This window comes from Bombina bombina, chromosome 1, assembly GCF_027579735.1.
Source record: "Bombina bombina isolate aBomBom1 chromosome 1, aBomBom1.pri, whole genome shotgun sequence".
Classification (NCBI taxonomy): domain Eukaryota; kingdom Metazoa; phylum Chordata; class Amphibia; order Anura; family Bombinatoridae; genus Bombina; species Bombina bombina.
The window spans coordinates 322,602,462-322,622,928 of record NC_069499.1 but is presented as its reverse complement, the minus strand read 5'-3'; the positions used below and the strand labels follow the sequence as shown (position 1 = coordinate 322,622,928).

The 20,467-nt window shown below is 37.4% G+C and overlaps 1 protein-coding gene across 1 annotated transcript in view; it reads right to left on the bottom strand.

Moving 5' to 3' along the window:
- Positions 1-2,717: 2,717 nt before the first annotated feature.
- Positions 2,718-20,467, bottom strand: part of GYPC (glycophorin C (Gerbich blood group)) — a 132,687-nt gene continuing 114,937 nt past the window's right edge. Inside the window, exons 2-3 of the mRNA XM_053698091.1 lie at positions 9,328-9,372; positions 2,718-4,813 (exon numbers count right to left, since the gene is read on the bottom strand). Of these exons, the coding sequence (XP_053554066.1) occupies positions 4,617-4,813; positions 9,328-9,372 (242 nt within the window). The 3' untranslated portion in view covers positions 2,718-4,616. The remainder of the gene's footprint in view (positions 4,814-9,327; positions 9,373-20,467) is intronic.

Genomic DNA, 20,467 nt, shown 5'->3' with positions numbered 1-20,467 from the left:
ATTGGTAGTAGGCTTTCGAGCCTATACAGCTTGGAGTAAGACAACATGCATAAAGAGGATGATGTGGTCAAAATACTCATTTGCCTAATAATTCTGCACTCCCTGTATGTAATGCTTATATATTCGCTTTGTATGCGATCACCATTAATAAAGAACAAAAAACAAACAAAAAAACCTTAACCCCTTAAGGACCAGCGACGTACCCTATATGTCAATGGCCTTTTTTTGGGACATGATTGTTTTATAGCACGGTCTTGCCACCAGCGTTGAGACTGCTCTATTCCACAAAGCCTGTTGGAGGGAGGGCATTAATAGTGTGTTCTTGCTAGACTTGTGCTATTATGTCCTGAAGAAAAACCTTAACGACCAGTGACATACAGGGTACATTGTGGTCATTAAGGGGTTAAGAAAAAAAACCTATATGAGCTGGGGGTTGTGGGTATATTGTACATGTATATATAATGTGTTATATGTATATATTATACTGTAAAATGCTATATTATGTATTTAAAGTAAGTTTGCAATTCAAACAACATGTTTTTAACTATTGATATGTTCTTTTCTTTTTAGGAAGAAGATTTGCAGGATATTAATAGCCTATAGAAGACGGTAACACTAGCTGCTGCTTTCTTCATTTTACAGTAGTGCATTTTTTAAACATCGCACTATGCAAAACATGTTTTTAGAAATAAACAGCTTTTTAACATTGTATTTGTATAGCAGCTACAAGTTTGCACTGTACTGTACGTGTTTAGTTCTAATATCGTGATCGGACTACCAAATGTGTTATATATTAATAACATGTTTGTTACACTGTGGCCACAATATTAAAAATAAACCCATTCATTATAGTGTAAACCTGCTTTGGTATATTTCTAAAATTGCAATTGTACTGTACCAAACATGTTTTCTTTTAGGATAGCGCAACTGCAATATTAGAAAGATATCAGAGTAAGTTTACACTGTACTGAACAGGTTTACTTCTAATATTGTGGCTGTGCTGTAACAAGCATTTTATTAATATATAACACGTTTAGTAGAGTGCGGTCCTGAAATTAGAGCCAAACACTATAGTACAGTATAAACTTGTAACAGCTATAAAAAAACAATGTTAAAAAAAGCTGTTTTTAAAAACGTTAAAAAAATTCACTATTGTAAAATGGAAAGGCTGCTGCTACTGTCTTAAACGGGATATTTAAATCACGCCCACTAATTTTTTCCCCTAAAAATAAAAGAACCTCCAAAAGTTAAAAACATGTTTATTTAGATAACAGAATTGAATTTAAATACTTAATATAGTATTTGACAGTATAGTACGTACATATAACACAATATAAACACGTACAATATACGCACAATGGGGCCGATTTATCAAGCATCGAATGGAGCTTGATACCCCTAAAGACTGTTGCTCCATAACTTGTCTGCCTGCTCTGAGGCCACGGACAGAAATCAACCCGATCGAATACGATCGGGTTGATTGACAGCCCCTGCTAGCGGCCGATTGGCGAACTGCTTGTGCAATGATAAATGCCGACATTTATTGATGTGCAGCGTACATGATACACTACATCGTATCATGTCCGCTCGCTCTTTGATAAATTTATCCCAATAGGTTTATTATTAATGTGATAGTTTCACTATTGTATTGTGACAAAAGATGTTGAGTTTCGTTGACCATGTAAATTGTATTGTCATTCAATAGTGTCTAAAGGCATCATTTTTATTACAGCCTTGCTGTTTTTAACATAGTGGCAGAGACTGCCTTCTAACAGTGATCTCATCCCTTTAGAACATTTTACCTGCAATCGCAATGCGGATACCTTTATAACACAGCACTAGCGTAACAATGCTTATAATGGGCTAGGTTACGAGTGGCACACTGTTACGTGCAAGTGAAAAGAGGTTTTATCACAGATTTTTGCATGCGTTGGAAGTAGCTTGCGTATTTACAAGTTGAAAGTAAATGTGTTTGCTTGTGTGCAATTAAATTTAACGTGCATCGGAATAGTGCAACTTCAGAGCGCTGGTTAACTGTTACGCTCGACAAAAAAGTTGCACAAAACACATCAAAATTATATTTAAAATTACAGTTAAACTCATAACACTATCTAATAAAAAAGTTATAAGGGCTCAAAGATATGAGGTCTTAGGTGTTAGAAAAAAATGCATGCAAAGGGCTTTAACATAGAGATGCATACATATACATGTGTAAATATATAAATGTATGTATTCATATATGTGTGTACATAATATTGTTCTCATGCAAAGTAACATCAATATTAATCTTTCATGATTCAGATAGAGCTGGCAATTTTATAAGACTTTACAGGTTACTTTTATCTAAGTTCATTTTCTTGGTATCTTTTGTTGAAAAGCATACCTAGGTAGGCTCATGAGCAGCAATGCACTACTGAGAGCTACCTGCTGATTGGTGGCTGCTAATATATGCCTCTTGTCATTGGTTCACCATATGTGTTCTGCTGGTTCCCAGTAGTGGATTGCTGTCCCTTCATCAAATGACACCAAGAGAAAGAAGCACTTTGATAATAGAAGTTAATTGGAAAGTTGTATAAAATTGCATGTTCTGTCTGAATCATGAATGAAAAAAAAGCTCTCTTTCATGTCTCTGACATATTAAAGTAGTACTTTCATATATATGATAGTCATGTACCTTTACTAATGAACAAGTCTGCACACAGACTACAACAGAGCCAAACAGTAAACACATCTTGTTTTTATTTTTAGCATACGTTTGGTAAATAATGGGCTTTAAAAATCATTTGTGGCACAATACACAGAGTAAACACACACTGAGGATCCTTCTTAGTTTAACAATATGAAGCAGAAAAAAATATATAGTGGAAACCAATTAGAGAACGTGTCATTTTGGAAACAGCACCATGATGATTCTTTGAGGCCAATTTAACAAATGTCTGTTGGACCTGATCCGACAGTGCGGACCAGGTCCTACAGACATCGCTGAATGCGGAGAGCAATTCGCTCACCGTATTCAGCATTGCACCAGCAGCTCACAAGAGATGCTGGTGCAACGCCACCCCCTGCAGACTCGCGGCCAATGGGCCGCCAACAGGGGGGTGTCAATTAACCCGATCGTACTCGATCGGGTTGAATTGTGGCGATTCCTGTACGCCTCATCAGAGCAGGCGGACAGGGTTATGGAGCAGCGGTCTTTAGACCGCTGCTCCATAACTTGTGTTTCTGGCAAGTCTGAAGACTCGCCAGAAACACGGGCCTTCAAGCTCCGTTCAGAGCGTGATAGATAGGCCTCATTACGTCAATCTCTACTTTTTATTTTTAAATATGCAATTAAAAGAACAGACATCCTAAGTAATTTACTGCTTATTATCTAGTGAAATAATGAATTATGTTCATCAGATTTTTCCTTTATTGGACATTGAAATGGATTTGGTTATTGAGAATAAGCCAATTTGAGTTAGGGAACGCGGATCAAGAGACAGTATTTTTCATAGGTCATTCTGTTAAAGGAATTTGGAAATATATCAATAAATGCTGATAAAAGAGGAACTTATTCTGTAATAAAGAGACGGCGTTTATTTGGTAAAAAAAAAAAACACAGAATTTGCAGTTTGTCTGCAAATGTAACTCCATTAATGGAACAATAATATAAAGTTTATCAATTGCATAATTTGTTGTTTGTCTGTCCAGAAACCCAAAACTTAAAACATTCATATCAAACACCAAAACTTGTTCAGACAAGGAGATAATGAAGGATGTGCTTTTGTTGCTTTCGAGCAGAATATATGGCTGTCGCCAGCAGTGGCATTTGGCTCTTTTCTGAGCTGGATTTCATCTTGTGAAATGGCAACAAACACAAATCTGGATTTCACAGACCTTTGTGAGTTGCCCCTGAAGAAATCCAGCTCTAAAAAGAGCCAAATGCCGCTGCCGGCAGCCATATAGTTGAAACATGAAAGCAACAAAAGCACATCCCTAGAGATAATATACTTTTCTACATTATGAACAAGAGCAATGGTGTGAAACACAGCAAAGATAAAACAAACATAAATAAAACTCTTACTAATTAAACATTTTGAACTCCCAGTGCTAGTATTGATTAATGGCTATACTGTATTTTATTGATTGACCTCGTCAGCGACAAACAAGCTATTCAAAATGATACTTGCAGGCCTCAGAAGAATTTATTAGTAAAAAACATTAAGGCTAAATAATATGTTCTGTAAGATAAAATGTTCCTTTAGCAAGGCAAATAGTGATAGCATTATCTGAAGATATTCCGCCTTCGCTAACATGTCCTAAGTGGAAATGCATCATTAATTCTTAGGTTGAATTCCCTCAAGGCTCTATCATAACTATCTCCGTATTGTAACTGTTCATCAGATTCAGAACATAGCAGAAAGGTTTCCTGGTGTTGTGAGTAACATTTTTTGCAAGCTAATAATCCAGAGATAGAGTTCCCCTGAGCTATAATATGCCCCAGTCTGTCGTGCACCATTCCTGTTTCAGTGCTTCTTTTGTATACTGCTGTAGTGTTTCTAACTGTAAATCCTTTGAATAAAAAAAAAAAAAGAAGTTGAGCCTTGAGGAAAGTTTTCTCCTTAGCATAACTTGTCTCAGATGAAATATTCCTTTTTAGTTTCATCCACGGCTTCTTGAATAGAAGGGTCATTTTTTAAAGCTGCATCTGCACTTTCAGCAAACTCCGTTCCCTTGGCCTCATTGGTGTGGTAGGTCCCCTTGTGTCTGTACATGTAGCGCAGAATTACCACCAATAGGCAAATGAGGACCACAGCCACTGCTGCTATAACAGCTGTGTGAACAAAAAGGGTATGGTCAGTGTTGGAATATAGGATCACTATACAGATATCATTTAATATACAACAAGACAAAAGAACAACTATGCCAAATTTCAATCCGTTTATTTATCACATAAAAGTAAAGCAAAAAATAATAATACAAAAAATTGCTTCATCTGTATCATAAAGTCGGTTCCCATCTACAAACTTAGTTACAGAACCGTATATTTCCTTTACTATAATATTTTTCTGTTATTGTTTACTATTATTGTTTGCTTACAAATATTAGAATCTCCTCTAATTTCTTACACTGGGGTCTTTTCCAATGTGCTAAAAGAACTAGCCAAATTGATTTACTCGTGTGTTATAAAGTTGAGGTACCTTCAAAATTAATTCTTTTTTTGTGCATAACACAACTTTTTTGTTTAATATTGTTATATATATATTTTTAAATTGTTTTCATACATGCTCGGCTCAAACATAAACACATTTTTGCTCCATTAATAATTTTACACTAATGGTTTATTTATAACATGCCAATCACTATATTGGGGTAATAATAATAAAGATGGGATGGGGTAAGCCAAATGAAATAAAGAAATTAGGGGGATGTGCTCTGCTTAGAGGTAGCTAATAGAAACTAAATGCACTAGAGTCGCTTACAGTAAGGGCTGATTATTAGGGTTGATACCCAGCCAGTATTTTACCAACATGACTGGTATTTTTAAGGTTCAGGTCAAAGTTGAAAATAAAGATTAAATATAAAAATAAAGATGCTGCCATGCTCTCTTGTGTGTTGGAAACTAATTATAAACAAATTATCATTTAAATCAGTCCTAGCAGCTTTACTTCCTTATTTATTCCGTATAATTATGTATGCAAATTTATGTTAATGAGCATAGCCGGTATATTTTTTTGAGAAAAGGTGGCAACCCTACTGACTGTAGACCAGGTCATCAAGGATATCAAGCTTTGACTTGGAGAATTGGTATTGGAATGTTCCTTAAAAATTAACACAAAATGATATGAAAGTGGTGATAGCATACATGTCTTGAATTAATAAGGACCTCAATCACAATCTTTCCAACATCGACTCTTGATATTAAGGTTTTTGGAATCAGTTGATATTTACCACGTGAGAGATCACAATCCCAAATGAATGTTTTGGATTGTTAAATTGTTTTTTGGATTGAAAGTGGGAAAAAAATGTAAATAGTGTTGATTTCACACCTTTATTACATTATAGATGTTTGGATCCCTTTGTACAGGGTGTAATAACAATAATAATTTACATGTGTAAATTTAACCTTTTGTGTTCCTTATTTAAAGGGACAGTCAACTCAAAACATTTTATTGTTTAAAAAAATAGATAATCCCTTTATTATCCATTCCCAAATTTTGCATAACCAACTTGGTTATATTAATACACTTTTTACTTCTGTGATTACCTTGTATCTAAGCTTTTTCTGACAGCCCCCTGATCACATGACTTTTTTTATTATCTATTGACTTGCATATATAACATCCAGTGTGGAGGATCCTCTGCTTGCGATCCCCACCGCACATTGAAGATTGAATGCAAGGTACCCGTTTTATATTTGGGGTACCTTGCATTTCTATTGGCTAACATTTTTAAATCAGCCAATAGGATGAGAGCTACTGAAATCCTATTGGCTGTTCAAATCAGTTATTTGTGTTGTGGGAGATGGCAGTTTAGGGGTTAATCGGTTAATTAGGTAGATTGTGTTGTAAGGGGGTTGGCAGTTTAGGGGTCAATAGTGTTAATAGGTAAATTGCATTGTGATTGTAGTGTTGGCGGATTACGGGTTAATGGTGTAATTAGATACTTTGCGATGTGGGGGGATGGTCGGATTAGGGGGTAATACATTTATTAGGTAGTATGCGATGTGGAGGGATGGCGGATTAGGGGTTAATAAATGTATTAGGTAGTTTGCAATGTGGGGGGAATGGCGGATTAGGGGTTAATACATTTATTTGGTAGTTTGCGATGTGGGAGGATTAGGGGTTAATACATTTATTAGGTATATTGCGTTGTGGGGGGATAGCGACTTAGGGGTTAATCACTTTTATTAGTAGTTGCAATGTGGGAGGATGGCAGATATATAGGTGTTTTGATGTGTAGGGTTTATTTTTTGGAGGGGAGTTAGGCTTATACGAGCAATGTAAAAAAAATTTGTTTCTTACTTATGCGCCGGCAGATCTTAAACTGCCGTAAGTCACTGGCAACGGCAGTATATGAACTGCCAGTGCAGTTTATGTGATTCACCCGATGTCAGAGGTGAACTTACAAGCGACGCAGGTTTCAGCAGTTGCGCTGAAGCCTGCGCCGCATATGTAATCTCGCCCTAAGTATTCATTTTGCAATAAAAAAGTGTGTTTGCTGTTTTTAGCACAATCTGTTTCTTTTTATGTTTACTTTGATTTAACATATTTTGTTTTTACTAAAGAAGCACTATTTTATATTCCTATATGTTTACCCTAATCTATATTTCATGCTGATGACAATTAGGGGGCAGATATAAAATGGACAATATAAGAGACTGTCCAAACATGAATATGTGGAACATAGGATTATCTAAAAAAAAGTGTCTACATAGCCTTGTTTGTACAAACAGAGATAAATAGAAGACTATTTCAAACTCTAGTGAACAAATTAAAAAGATATTGGGCCAGATTACGATTGGATAGTTCGTTTTTTGCACTCATGGAGGAGAGGAAGAGAGAGGAAAGAAGAGAGAGAGGAAAGAAGAGAGAGAGGAGGAGAGAGGAGAGAGAAAGGAGAGAGGAGGAGAGAGAGAGAGAAGGAGAGAGAGAGAAGGAGAGAGAGGAGAGAGAGAAGGAGAGAGAGAGAGAGAGAGAGAGAGAGGAGAGAGAGAGAGAGAAGGAGAGAGAGAGAAGGAGAGAGAGAGAGAGAGAGAAGGAGATAGAGAATGAGAGAGAGAGAAGGAGAGAGAGAGAGAGAGAGAGAGAAGGAGAGAGAGAGGAGAGAGAGAGGGAAAGAGAGAGAGAGAGAGAGAGAAGGAGAGGGAGAGAGAGAGAAGGAGAGAAGGAGAGGGAGAGAGAGAGAAGGAGAGAGGAGAGAGAGAGAGAGAGAGAGAGCTCACCTAGTCCAATAACTGCCAGGGTGCTAGTGGAGACTATGAATACAGCAAATAATACTTTGTCCCCGAAACGCCACTTACATTTCACAGTAAAAGTTGTTTTGGAAAGACCAGAGAGTGCAAGTTTTTAGTTTGCTGTATATATATACACACACACATGTATATATATATATATATATATATATACACAGCAAACTAAAAACTTGCACTATGTAGTTTCGTGAAGCAGTTAACCAGAGTTCTAAAGTCGAAGTTATCATTCTAGCGTAAATCGCAAGTGCGCTCAAGCAATTGCGTTAACATTCAACTTGTAATACGAGCAGTAAGCCTGACGAGCTCAAACACCTGTGATAAACCCCTTATCACTTAGATATTAGATAAGAATATTGCATACATATGCTTTTTTATGTTTTCATCTACTTAACTGCAAAGAGCTCCAATGCACTTATATATATATATATATATATATATGTATATATATATATGTCAATATATGTATACATATGTATTTATGTGTGTGTATATATATATATATATGTAGTTTCGTGAAACAGTTAACCAAAGTTCTAAAGTCGCAGTTATCATTCTAGCGTAAATCGCAAGTGCGCTCACATTCAACTCGTAATACGAGCAGTAAGCCTGACGAGCTCAAACACCTGTGATAAACCCCTTATCACTCAGATGCAAAAACTTGCACTCCACTTGTAATCTGGCCTATTATTTGAAATAAAAATAATTATATATTAATGACATTTAAATTAATTCTTTGCAAGTACCAAAGCTTATATAATAACATAAATATAGCGTCATTTTGTTTTTAAGCCATGTATAATTATTATACAGTCTCTCATTCTATTATATGAAATACTATAAAACATGTGCTGTTCTTTCTTTAGTATCCTTTTTTTTTTCTTTTTCCCTTTCCTTTTCTTGCTGTTTTATTAATATATATTGCAATTTCCTGTAATTCTTCTATGTCGCTGAGACATAGATTAATTTCTTCCTCCCCAGTGATACGTTTTATTCCCTTGTGGCAACCAACAGATTAAAGAAGTCAGTAAGTCATATCCCCTCTCACTCAGCATGTAGAAACTTCAAGCCATTGCAAAATCCTCGGAGAAATGTTATGGCTTTTTAAAAGGAAATTATAACTTTAATGAAAGTATGCGCACATTTGGCAGTCTGAGCAAGCTTGCTATAATTCTGCCATCTAAACTTCCGCCTCTAAATTTTCTGGGTTATTTAATATTTCTGTTTTGTTGTTTTGTCTTAAACATTCTTACTGTTGGCTAATTTGGAATCTAATCTTGGACCAAGGAGGAAAAAAAAGGCACCTACAGTCACTTTTCTATTATAATCAGTCAAAACCTTTTAGTAAAGTATATGATAAAACTTGGCAACGTTACCTCCGATGATGGCTACATCTGTTCTACTGCTGGTGCTTTCGGCAGCTGTAAAAGAAAAGATGAGTATTATCTTCACCTCTTTAAGCAATTCTGATTTAACTGCTGAATAAAACGTATACTCTTTATGTAATCTGAAGTTGATGCAAAATATATACCATCATTATGAATGGCTAAAATAAAAATGCATAAGCATTACTCTCCTTTTATGATTAATATGAATGTTCATTTACAAAGAGGCACCAAATTCCGTAGCGCTTGGTACATGATTAAGGCTACACAGCACTAATTATTAGAAAAAAAAATACATATACATAAAATAGATTAAAGCAGACAAAAACAAATTAACACAATGAGCATGGGCCAGAGCTACATGTAGCCACCAATCAGCAAGCGCTACCCAGGTGCTGAACCAAAAATGGTCCGGCTCCTACATTCCTGCTTTTTCAAATAAAGATAATAAGAGAATGAAGACACATTTATAATTGGAGTAAATTAGAAAATTGCTCAAAATTGCATGCTCTATCTCTGAATCATGAAATAAAAAATGTGGGTTTTGTGTCCCTTTAACAAGGCGTCTGATCATTTGGAGAAGTAGAAGTTATGGAGAAGTAGAAGGTATGGGACTAACTAGATTAAAAGGATTGGGTGTATTTGGCTCAAATAATTTAAAAGTGCCTATTTTTATTTATATTTCCTTAACTATTTTTTTTGTAATCGTTATTGATAAAAAAAGGGGAAAATTCAACAAATATTCTAGAATAGAAGTGTGTGTTTCTTGCACTATATAAAACATTTAGCCAAGAAAAAACATGATTTATGTAAGAACTTACCTGATAAATTCATTTCTTTAATATATGCGCAAGAGTCCATGAGCTAGTGACGTATGGGATATACAATCCTACCAGGAGGGGCAAAGTTTCCTCAAACCTCAAAATGCCTATAAATACACTCCTCACCACACCCACAATTCAGTTTAACGAATAGCCAAGTAGTGGGGTGATAAAATATGAAGTAAAAAAGCATACAAAAAGAGGAACTGGAAATAAAATTGTGCTTTTTATACAAAAATCATAACCACCATAAAAAAGGGTGGGCCTCATGGACTCTTGCTAATATGAAAGAAATTAATTTATCAGGTAAGTTCTTACATAAATTATGTTTTCTTTCATGTAATTGGCAAGAGTCCATGAGCTAGTGACGTATGGGATAGAAATACCCAAGATGTGGGAGACTACAGAAGAGTCACTAGAAATTGAGGGATAAAATAAAAACAGCTATTTCCGCTGAAAAAATTAAATCCACAAAAAAATAAGTCTCTTAAAAAATTTCACATAAATTACAAGAAAAAAAGTTTAATCATAAGCAGAAGACTCAAACTGAAACAGCTGCCTGAATAACTTTTCTACCAAAGACTGCTTCAGAAGAAGCAAATACATAAAAATGGTAAAATTTAGTAAATGTATGCAAAGAAGACCAAGTTGCTGCTTTGCAAATCTGATCGACCGAAGCTTCATTCTTATCTGATCTAGTAGAATGAGCTGTAATTCTCTGAGGCAGATATTGCCCCGCCTCTACATAAGCCTTGTGAATCAAAAGCTTTAACCAAGATGTCAAAGATATGGCAGAAGCTTTCTGACCTTTCCTAGGACCAGAAAAACAACAAATAGACTAGAAGTCTTCCTGAAATCTTTAGTAGCTTTAACATAATATTTCAAAGCTCTTACAACATCCAAAGAATGTAGAGATCTTTCAAGAGTATTCTTGGGATTAGGACACAAGGAAGGAACAACAATTTCCCTTCTAATGTTGTTAGGATTCACAACCTTAGAAAGAAATTTAAATGAAGTCCGCAAAACAACCTTATCCTGATGGAAAATCAGAAAAGGAGATTTACAAGAGAGAGCAGACAATTCAGAAACTCTTCTAGCTGAAGAGATAGCCAAAAGGAACAACACTTTCCAAGAAAGTAGTTTAATATCCAAAGAATGCATAGGCTCAAAAGGAGGAACCTGCAAAGCCTTCAAAACTAAATTAAAGGGACAGTATACACTTATTTTCATATAACTGCATGTAATAGACACTACTATAAAGAATAAGATGCACAGATACTGATATAAAAATAAGCAAAACTATAAAAAAATTAAAAACAAAAAAACTTTATGGGCTATATAAATAGATAATCTACAAAACATTTATGCAAAGAAAAAATGAATGTATAATGTCCCTTTAAGACTTCAAGGGGGAGAGATTGATTTAATAACAGGCTTGATGCAAACTAAAGTCTGAACAAAAACAGTGAATATCAGGAAGATTAGCATTTTTCTGGGAAATAAAACAGAAAGAGCAGAGATTTGTCCATTCAAAGTACTTGCAGACAAACCTTTATCCAAACCATCCTGAAGAAACTGTAAAATTCTAGGCATTCTAAAAGAATGCCAAGAGAATTTATGAGAAAAACACCATGAAATATAGGTTTTCCAAACCCGATAATAAATCTTTTTTGAAACAGACTTACTAGCCTGTAGCATAGTATTAATCACTGAGTCATCACTCTATGACTTAGCACTAAGCGTTCAATTTCCATACCTTTAAATTTAAGGATTTGAGATCCTGATGGAAAAACGTCCCTTGAGACAGAAGGTCTGGCCTTAAAGGAAGTGGCTAAGGTTGGCAACTGGACATCCGGAGAAGGTCCGCATACCAAAACCTGTGAGGCCATGCTGGTGCTATCAAAAACACATGCAATTGTTCCAATATGATCTTGGAGATCACCCTTGGAAGGAGAACTAGAGGCAGAAAAATGTAAGCAGGTTGGTAAAACCAGGAAACTGCAAACACATCCACCATCTCCGCCTGAGGATCCCTGGACCTGGAAAGGTACCTGGGAAGCTTCTTGTTTAGATGGGAAGCCATCAGATCTATTTCGGGGAGATCTCACATCTGCACAATCTGACAAAATACATCTGGAGAGACCACTCCCCTGGATGTAAAGACTGACGACTGAGATAATCCGCTTCCCAATTGTCTACACCTGGAATATGTATCGCAGAAATTAGACAGGAGTTGGATTCCGCCCATGAAAGTATCCAAGATACTTCTTTCATTGCTAAAGGACTGTGAGTCCCCCCTTGATGATTGACATATGCCACAGTTGTGATATTGTCGGTCTGAAAATGAATGAATAATTTTCTCTTTAATAGTGGCGGAGCCTGAAGAGCCCTGAAAATAGCACAGAGTTCTAAAATATTGATTGGTAACCTCGCCTCTTGAGGATTCCAAACTCCTTGTGCTGTCAGAGACCCCCAGACAGCTCCCCAACCTGTGAGACTTGTATCTGTTGAAATCACAGTCCAGGCAGGATGATGGACTAACCAACAGGACAGAGAGAGTTGAATGTTGGGATTTAAGTATATCAACTGTGATATCCGAGTATAATCCCTGCACCATTGATTCAGCATGCAAAGCTGCAGAGGTCTTATATGAAAACACGCAAAGGGGTTCGCACCTGATGCTGCAGTCATGAGACCTAAAACTTCCATGCACATAGCCACTGAAGGGAATGATCGAGACTGAAGGTTTCGACAGGCAGAAACCAATTTAATTTGTCTCTTGTCTGTTAAAGACAAAGTCATGGCCACTGAATCTATCTGGAAACCTAAAAAGGTGACCCTTGTCTGAGAAATCAAGGAACTCTTTGGTAAATTGATCCTCCAACGATGTCATCGAAGAAACAACACAAGTTAATTCATGTGGGATTCTGCTAAATGAAAAGACTGAGCCAGTACCAAGATATTGTGCAAATAAGGAAACACTGCAATACCCTGCTCTCTGATTACAGATATAAGGGCACCGAGAACCTTCGAAAAGATTCTTGGAGCTGTTGCTAGGCCAAATGGAAGAGCAACAAACTGGTAATGCTTGTCTAGAAAAGAGAATCTCAGAATGGCCTGGATGAATCGGAATATGAAGATACGCATCCTGTGGGGCCTATTTATCAAGCTCCGGATGGAGTTTGAGAGCCCGTGTTTCTGGCGAGCTGCTGCTCCATAACCTGTCCGCCTGCTCTGAGCAGGCAGACAGACATTCGCCCAATTCAACCCAATCGAGTACGATTGGGTTGTTTGGGTTGATCCGCATTCAGTGAGGTCTGTCGGACCTGATCCGCACTGTCGGATCAGGTCTGACAGACCTTTGTTAAATAGGGGCCTGTAAGTCTATTGAGGACATGTACTGACCTTGCTGAACAAAAGGCAGAATAGTCCTTATAGTCACGATCTTGAAAGTTGGGACTCTTACAAAATGATTCAAAAACTTCAGATCCAGAACTGGTCTGAAAGAATTTTCCTTCTTCGGGACAATTAATAGATTTGAATAAAAACCCAGACCCTGTTCCAGAATTGGAACTGGTACAATCACTCCTGAAAGCTCTAGATCTGAAAGACATTTCAGAAAAGCCTGAGCTTTCACAGGATTTGTTGGAACGTGAGAGAGAAAAAATCTTCTCCCAGGAGGTCTTATTCTGAAACCTATTCGATACCCCTGGTAACAATATTCTGAATCCAATGATTCTGAATGGAACCTGCCCAAACGTCTTGAAATAATTTCAATCTACCCCCACCAGTAAAACTGGATCGAGGGCCGCACCTTCATGCAGTCTTGGGGGCTGGCTTTGGTTTCTTGTAAGGCTTGGATTTATTCCAACTCGAGGAAGGCTTCCAATTGGAGCCAGAGTCCTTAGGGAAAGGAGTGGTTTTCTGTTCTCTATTCTGTCAAAAGAAACAAAACCGAATAGAAGCTCTAGATTTGCCTTTAGACTTTTTTATCTTGAGGCAACAAAAACTCCATTCCCCCCAGTAATAGTGGAAATAATTTAATCCAACTGGGAACAAACAAATTATTACCCTGGAATGAAAGAGATAGTAACCTTAAATTCCTGTGAGGAAGACCAAAAAATTAAACAGGCGATACTCTCTTCACATCCCTCTGACAAACACTGTACTCTGAGAGGAATTGGGCTTCAGAATGCTTAGAAGCACTTATTATAGAAGAAATCATAAAAATCAAGCACAAACTTACTTCACCACCCCCATAGGAGGCATAATCACCTTTTTTATGGTGGTTATGTTTTTTGTATAAAAAGCACAAATTTATTTCCAGTTCCTCTTTTTGTATGCTTTTTTACTCCTTATTTTATCACCCCACTATTTGGATATTCGTTAAATTGAATTGTGGGTGTGGTGAGGGGTGTATTTATAGGCATTTTGAGGATTGGGAAACTTTGCCCCCTCTGGTAGGATTGTATATCCCATAAGTCACTAGCTCATGGACTCTTGCCAATTACATGAAAGAAACAAGTTCTTTCTTCAGGATTGTAGGGAAATACTATGTTACTTTGTCAAATATTCATATATAGGGCTAGATTCAAGTGGAACGGTATTTAATGCCCCCGTGCTAACTCCGCTAGAAGTAATGTTTGTGCATGTGTCAGGTAGCACTTAAATTTACAAGTTGAAAGTAAAATATTTCACACAAGCTATTACCCGATACGTGCAAAAAGTCAAACTTCGAATATTGCTATCGTGTTAATGTATTCCCCTCTATAAATCAATGGAGCACAAAAGTAAGAAATGATTTCTCTCCGGCCTCCCTAGCTGCCATCTATCTCCCTTACAATTCATAATAAATGTCTCTGCTAGACTGATCTTCCTTACACGTTGTTCCTCATCTGCAGGATATCTCTGCCAGTCCCTTCACTGGCTTCCTCTAGCCTCTAGAATAAAATATAAAATCCTGACTCTAACTTTTAAAGCTCTCAGTAACACTGCTCCACCCTATGGGGCCGATATATATATATGTCGGGCGGACATCACTGAATGCCGAAAGCATAAACTGTCGGCATTTAACATTGCACAAGCAGTTCTGGTGAACTGATTGTGCAATGCCGCCCCGTGCAGATTAGCAGTTAATCGGCCGCTAGCAGGGGATGTCAATCAACCCAATCGCATGCGATCAGGCAGATTGATGTCCGCAGCATCAGGGATGCATATAATATACACTAACATTTTCTTATCTTAGTTCCTCTCCTCCTCTAGTTAGTTTAGTTAGGCTTAGCATGTAAGCCTACGAGCCTAGCTGCTTTGTAGATCTCCTTCATGAGACCTGTGAGACAGTGAAACGCTTGGCAGGGCCTATTATCCCTTTGTCTCCCATGTTGTTAACGTGCATATATGTTTTTAGCGCTGCAGAATCTGTTGGTGCTTTACAAATAACTGACTGATAATAATAAGTGAGGAACTCTATTTCTTAGTTAAAAGACAACATATGTACAACATAGATGTTTCTATTCATAGAATGTGGAGAAAAAGTGATTTTTTATTTTTATTTTATATTACTGTATGATCATTTGATGTGGCATTTGTTCTTTAAACTATTGCCCCTCCCATTCTAAGATTGATATGTTTCTCTAGTTTTTACACGACTGATAAACTTTAAATATGGAAAATAAATAAGTAAAATGACAGCCATATTCTATATACATTGTGCCTAAAACTGGATTAGGGATGCTGTTACAAATAATGGCATAATTTCTTAATATTTTTGCTGACACTAAACTCAGAATGTATAATTCCCTAAAAAAAACTTTGCCACGTACTTTGACTACTTATTTTTCTGCCTTTTCCTGTAATTTATACCTAAAAGCAGTATTTTTTACACTCCCTTAGTGAGGCTGGAATGCATAACCCCTCTACATACTATACATTGATTGGTTGATATGTGCAAAAACTCATTTATATCAGCTCCTAACTGGCCACAGTAACAGAGATTTGAAAACAACAATCAAAGAGGTTTTGACAGGGGGTGTATCCACAAACTGCAAAGCAAAGCAAATTTTGCTTAAAAATTATGGGTTTATATGTTGTTGTTTTTTTAAAGACTTATTTTGCAATACAGGGGTTTCATTTCAGATGCATATATGAAAATTACTTTAATGTCCCTTTAATTAAATTAAATAAAAAAGGTCATAAAAACACTGGTTTAATACAAGTCATATTTTTATATTTAAAAAAAAAAAAAATCAATTTATAAAATATATTTTCATGCTTTCCTTATTTGTATACATACAAAATAATTAATAGATCAATTCCAAACAATAGGGTGTTAAAGAAAATTGCAACTTTTACGGTAGAGCCAGCTTGCTTGCACAAATAGTGATTAGACACAGAATAGGCAGCGGCATCTCTTTTAAAACACCATGATACATTGAATCTCTAGCACTAAAACTTGCCTTGTAAGATAAACTACCTAGAACACATTAACACTCCTGCGGTGCCACACAATGCATTCGGTGGATACACACAGATAAATTTGGTAGCACTGCAGGCAATGATGGCTTCTCCTGGGCAGTTTATCTTTGGGCTCAAGAAGAGACCAGGACCTCCTTAAACCCCATATTGCTTCTGTTTGTCAGCCTGTCCTGTGTTTTTCATTTTATATTATCACATACCCGCAGGCTCTGATACATTCTGTTTCTTGCTTTATGCTCTGCATGACTGGCTATATACTATTAATATGCTATTTCTATGAGTTGTTTTATGTTAAAAGCCAGCTGTCCCCTTTATAAACTGTGGCCTATGTTTCAAGTATAAATGTATGTATATCTATATATTCATTCAAAGGGCAAAATGAAATGCCACATAAAACAATTATGATACCAATAGTCTCCAGAAGAGTCAGGTGCTCTTAACTTCCAATGCAATTTAGTAAACAAGTGTTATCGGGATAGCATATGTGCTAAAAACATGCTAAATGTACAAGTCCTAACATAAAAAACCAGTAATAATATCGAGGTTAAATTTTAAGCTTAGATATGTTTGTAAAAATAATCAGGTTAAATAGAGGCTATAGTATATTATAGGGATTCCAATCTATTTACCGATCTGTCTGTCTATTTGGTGTCTGTCAGTCACTTTGACTATCCATTTAGTTTGTATAGTACATAGACGGAGAGTAAACCCTTTTTATGGGTTTTTAAGGTAAACAGAACACAGACAGGATGCCAACATACAGTCATCATAAGTATGTACAGGTAGTCCTCAGTTTACACCGGGGTTAGGATACAGAAGGAATGGTTGTAAATCGAAACCGTTGTAAATTGAAACCCAGTTTATAATGTAAGTCAATGTGAAGTGAGGGAGTTAGGTAGGTTTCAGGCCCCTCTCAAAATTGGCATAAGTAGCACCTAATACATTAGCATTTAAAGTCTTAATTTCAAAGCTTTAAAAATAAACAGCATTATAAACCTAATATAATAATCACACAACACAGAATATATAATTAAACTAAGTTAAATGAACAAAAACATTTGCTAAACAGTATTATAAACCTAATAAAATAATCACACAACACAGACTTTACTTGCATTTGTCTATGCATTCCAATCTGGACTGATTTGTAGACAGGAAGATCTTGTTCCTTTGCAAGCTGCTCAATAGCTCAGGTCTGGTTAACTGATTTATTCAGCTTGCTTGGCTTGCATATCTTTGCTGCAACACAAGCGGACAGCTCCACCTACTGGCTATTTTAATCAATGTACTGCTTCTCAATGCTTTTCAATAGCAGTCAAATGACTGAAAAAAAAGGTTGTTATTCTGAAACAGTGCAAATTGAACCGTTGTAAACCGAGGGCCACCTGTACTTCATATCTGGAACATCCAGGCTTTAAAGTTCCTCATGAATATTTTAAAGAAACATGATACTCATAATTGTTTTTCATTCCATCCATGTTTCAAAATATATTACAATGCTTTGATTTTTGAAAAACAGAATTTATGTTTACCTGATAAATTACTTTCTCCAACGGTGTGTCCGGTCCACGGCGTCATCCTTACTTGTGGGATATTCTCTTCCCCAACAGGAAATGGCAAAGAGCCCAGCAAAGCTGGTCACATGATCCCTCCTAGGCTCCGCCTACCCCAGTCATTCGACCGACGTAAAGGAGGAATATTTGCATAGGAGAAACCATATGATACCGTGGTGACTGTAGTTAAAGAAAATAAATTATCAGACCTGATTAAAAACCAGGGCGGGCCGTGGACCGGACACACCGTTGGAGAAAGTAATTTATCAGGTAAACATAAATTCTGTTTTCTCCAACATAGGTGTGTCCGGTCCACGGCGTCATCCTTACTTGTGGGAACCAATACCAAAGCTTTAGGACACGGATGAAGGGAGGGAGCAAATCAGGTCACCTAAATGGAAGGCACCACGGCTTGCAAAACCTTTCTCCCAAAAATAGCCTCAGAAGAAGCAAAAGTATCAAACTTGTAAAATTTGGTAAAAGTGTGCAGTGAAGACCAAGTCGCTGCCCTACATATCTGATCAACAGAAGCCTCGTTCTTGAAGGCCCATGTGGAAGCCACAGCCCTAGTGGAATGAGCTGTGATTCTTTCAGGAGGCTGCCGTCCGGCAGTCTCATAAGCCAATCTGATGATGCTTTTAATCCAAAAAGAGAGAGAGGTAGAAGTTGCTTTTTGACCTCTCCTTTTACCAGAATAAACAACAAACAAGGAAGATGTTTGTCTAAAATCCTTTGTAGCATCTAAATAGAATTTTAGAGCGCGAACAACATCCAAATTGTGCAACAAACGTTCCTTCTTTGAAACTGGATTCGGACACAAAGAAGGCACGACTATCTCCTGGTTAATGTTTTTGTTAGAAACAACTTTCGGAAGAAAACCAGGTTTAGTACGTAAAACCACCTTATCTGCATGGAACACCAGATAAGGAGGAGAACACTGCAGAGCAGATAATTCTGAAACTCTTCTAGCAGAAGAAATTGCAACCAAGAACAAAACTTTCCAAGATAATAACTTAATATCAACGGAATGTAAGGGTTCAAACGGAACCCCCTGAAGAACTGAAAGAACTAAGTTGAGACTCCAAGGAGGAGTCAAAGGTTTGTAAACAGGCTTGATTCTAACCAGAGCCTGAACAAAGGCTTGAACATCTGGCACAGCTGCCAGCTTTTTGTGAAGTAACACAGACAAGGCAGAAATTTGTCCCTTCAAGGAACTTGCAGATAATCCTTTCTCCAAGCCTTCTTGAAGAAAGGATAGAATCTTAGGAATTTTTACCTTGTCCCAAGGGAATCCTTTAGATTCACACCAACAGATATATTTTTTCCATATTTTGTGGTAAATTTTTCTAGTTACAGGCTTTCTGGCCTGAACAAGAGTATCAATAACAGAATCTGAGAACCCTCGTTTTGATAAGATCAAGCGTTCAATCTCCAAGCAGTCAGTTGGAGTGAGACCAGATTCGGATGTTCGAACGGACCTTGAACAAGAAGGTCTCGTCTCAAAGGTAGCTTCCATGGTGGAGCCGATGACATATTCACCAGATCTGCATACCAAGTCCTGCGTGGCCACGCAGGAGCTATCAAGATCACCGATGCCCTCTCCTGATTGATCCTGGCTACCAGCCTGGGGATGAGAGGAAACGGCGGGAATACATAAGCTAGTTTGAAGGTCCAAGGTGCTACTAGTGCATCTACTAGAGTCGCCTTGGGATCCCTGGATCTGGACCCGTAGCAAGGAACCTTGAAGTTCTGACGAGAGGCCATCAGATCCATGTCTGGAATGCCCCACAGTTGAGTAATTTGGGCAAAGATTTCCGGATGGAGTTCCCACTCCCCCGGATGTAAAGTCTGACGACTCAGAAAATCCGCTTCCCAATTTTCCACTCCTGGGATGTGGATTGCAGATAAGTGGCAGGAGTGAGTCTCTGCCCATTGAATGATTTTGGTCACTTCTTCCATCGCCAGGGAACTCCTTGTTCCCCCCTGATGGTTGATGTACGCAACAGTCGTCATGTTGTCTGATTGAAACCGTATGAACTTGGCCCTCGCTAGCTGAGGCCAAGCCTTGAGAGCATTGAGTATCGCTCTCAGTTCCAGAATATTTATCGGTAGAAAAGATTCTTCCCGAGACCAAAGACCCTGAGCTTTCAGGGGTCCCCAGACCGCGCCCCAGCCCATCAGACTGGCGTCGGTCGTGACAATGACCCACTCTGGTCTGCGGAAGTTCATCCCTTGTGACAGGTTGTCCAGGGACAGCCACCAACGGAGTGAATCTCTGGTCCT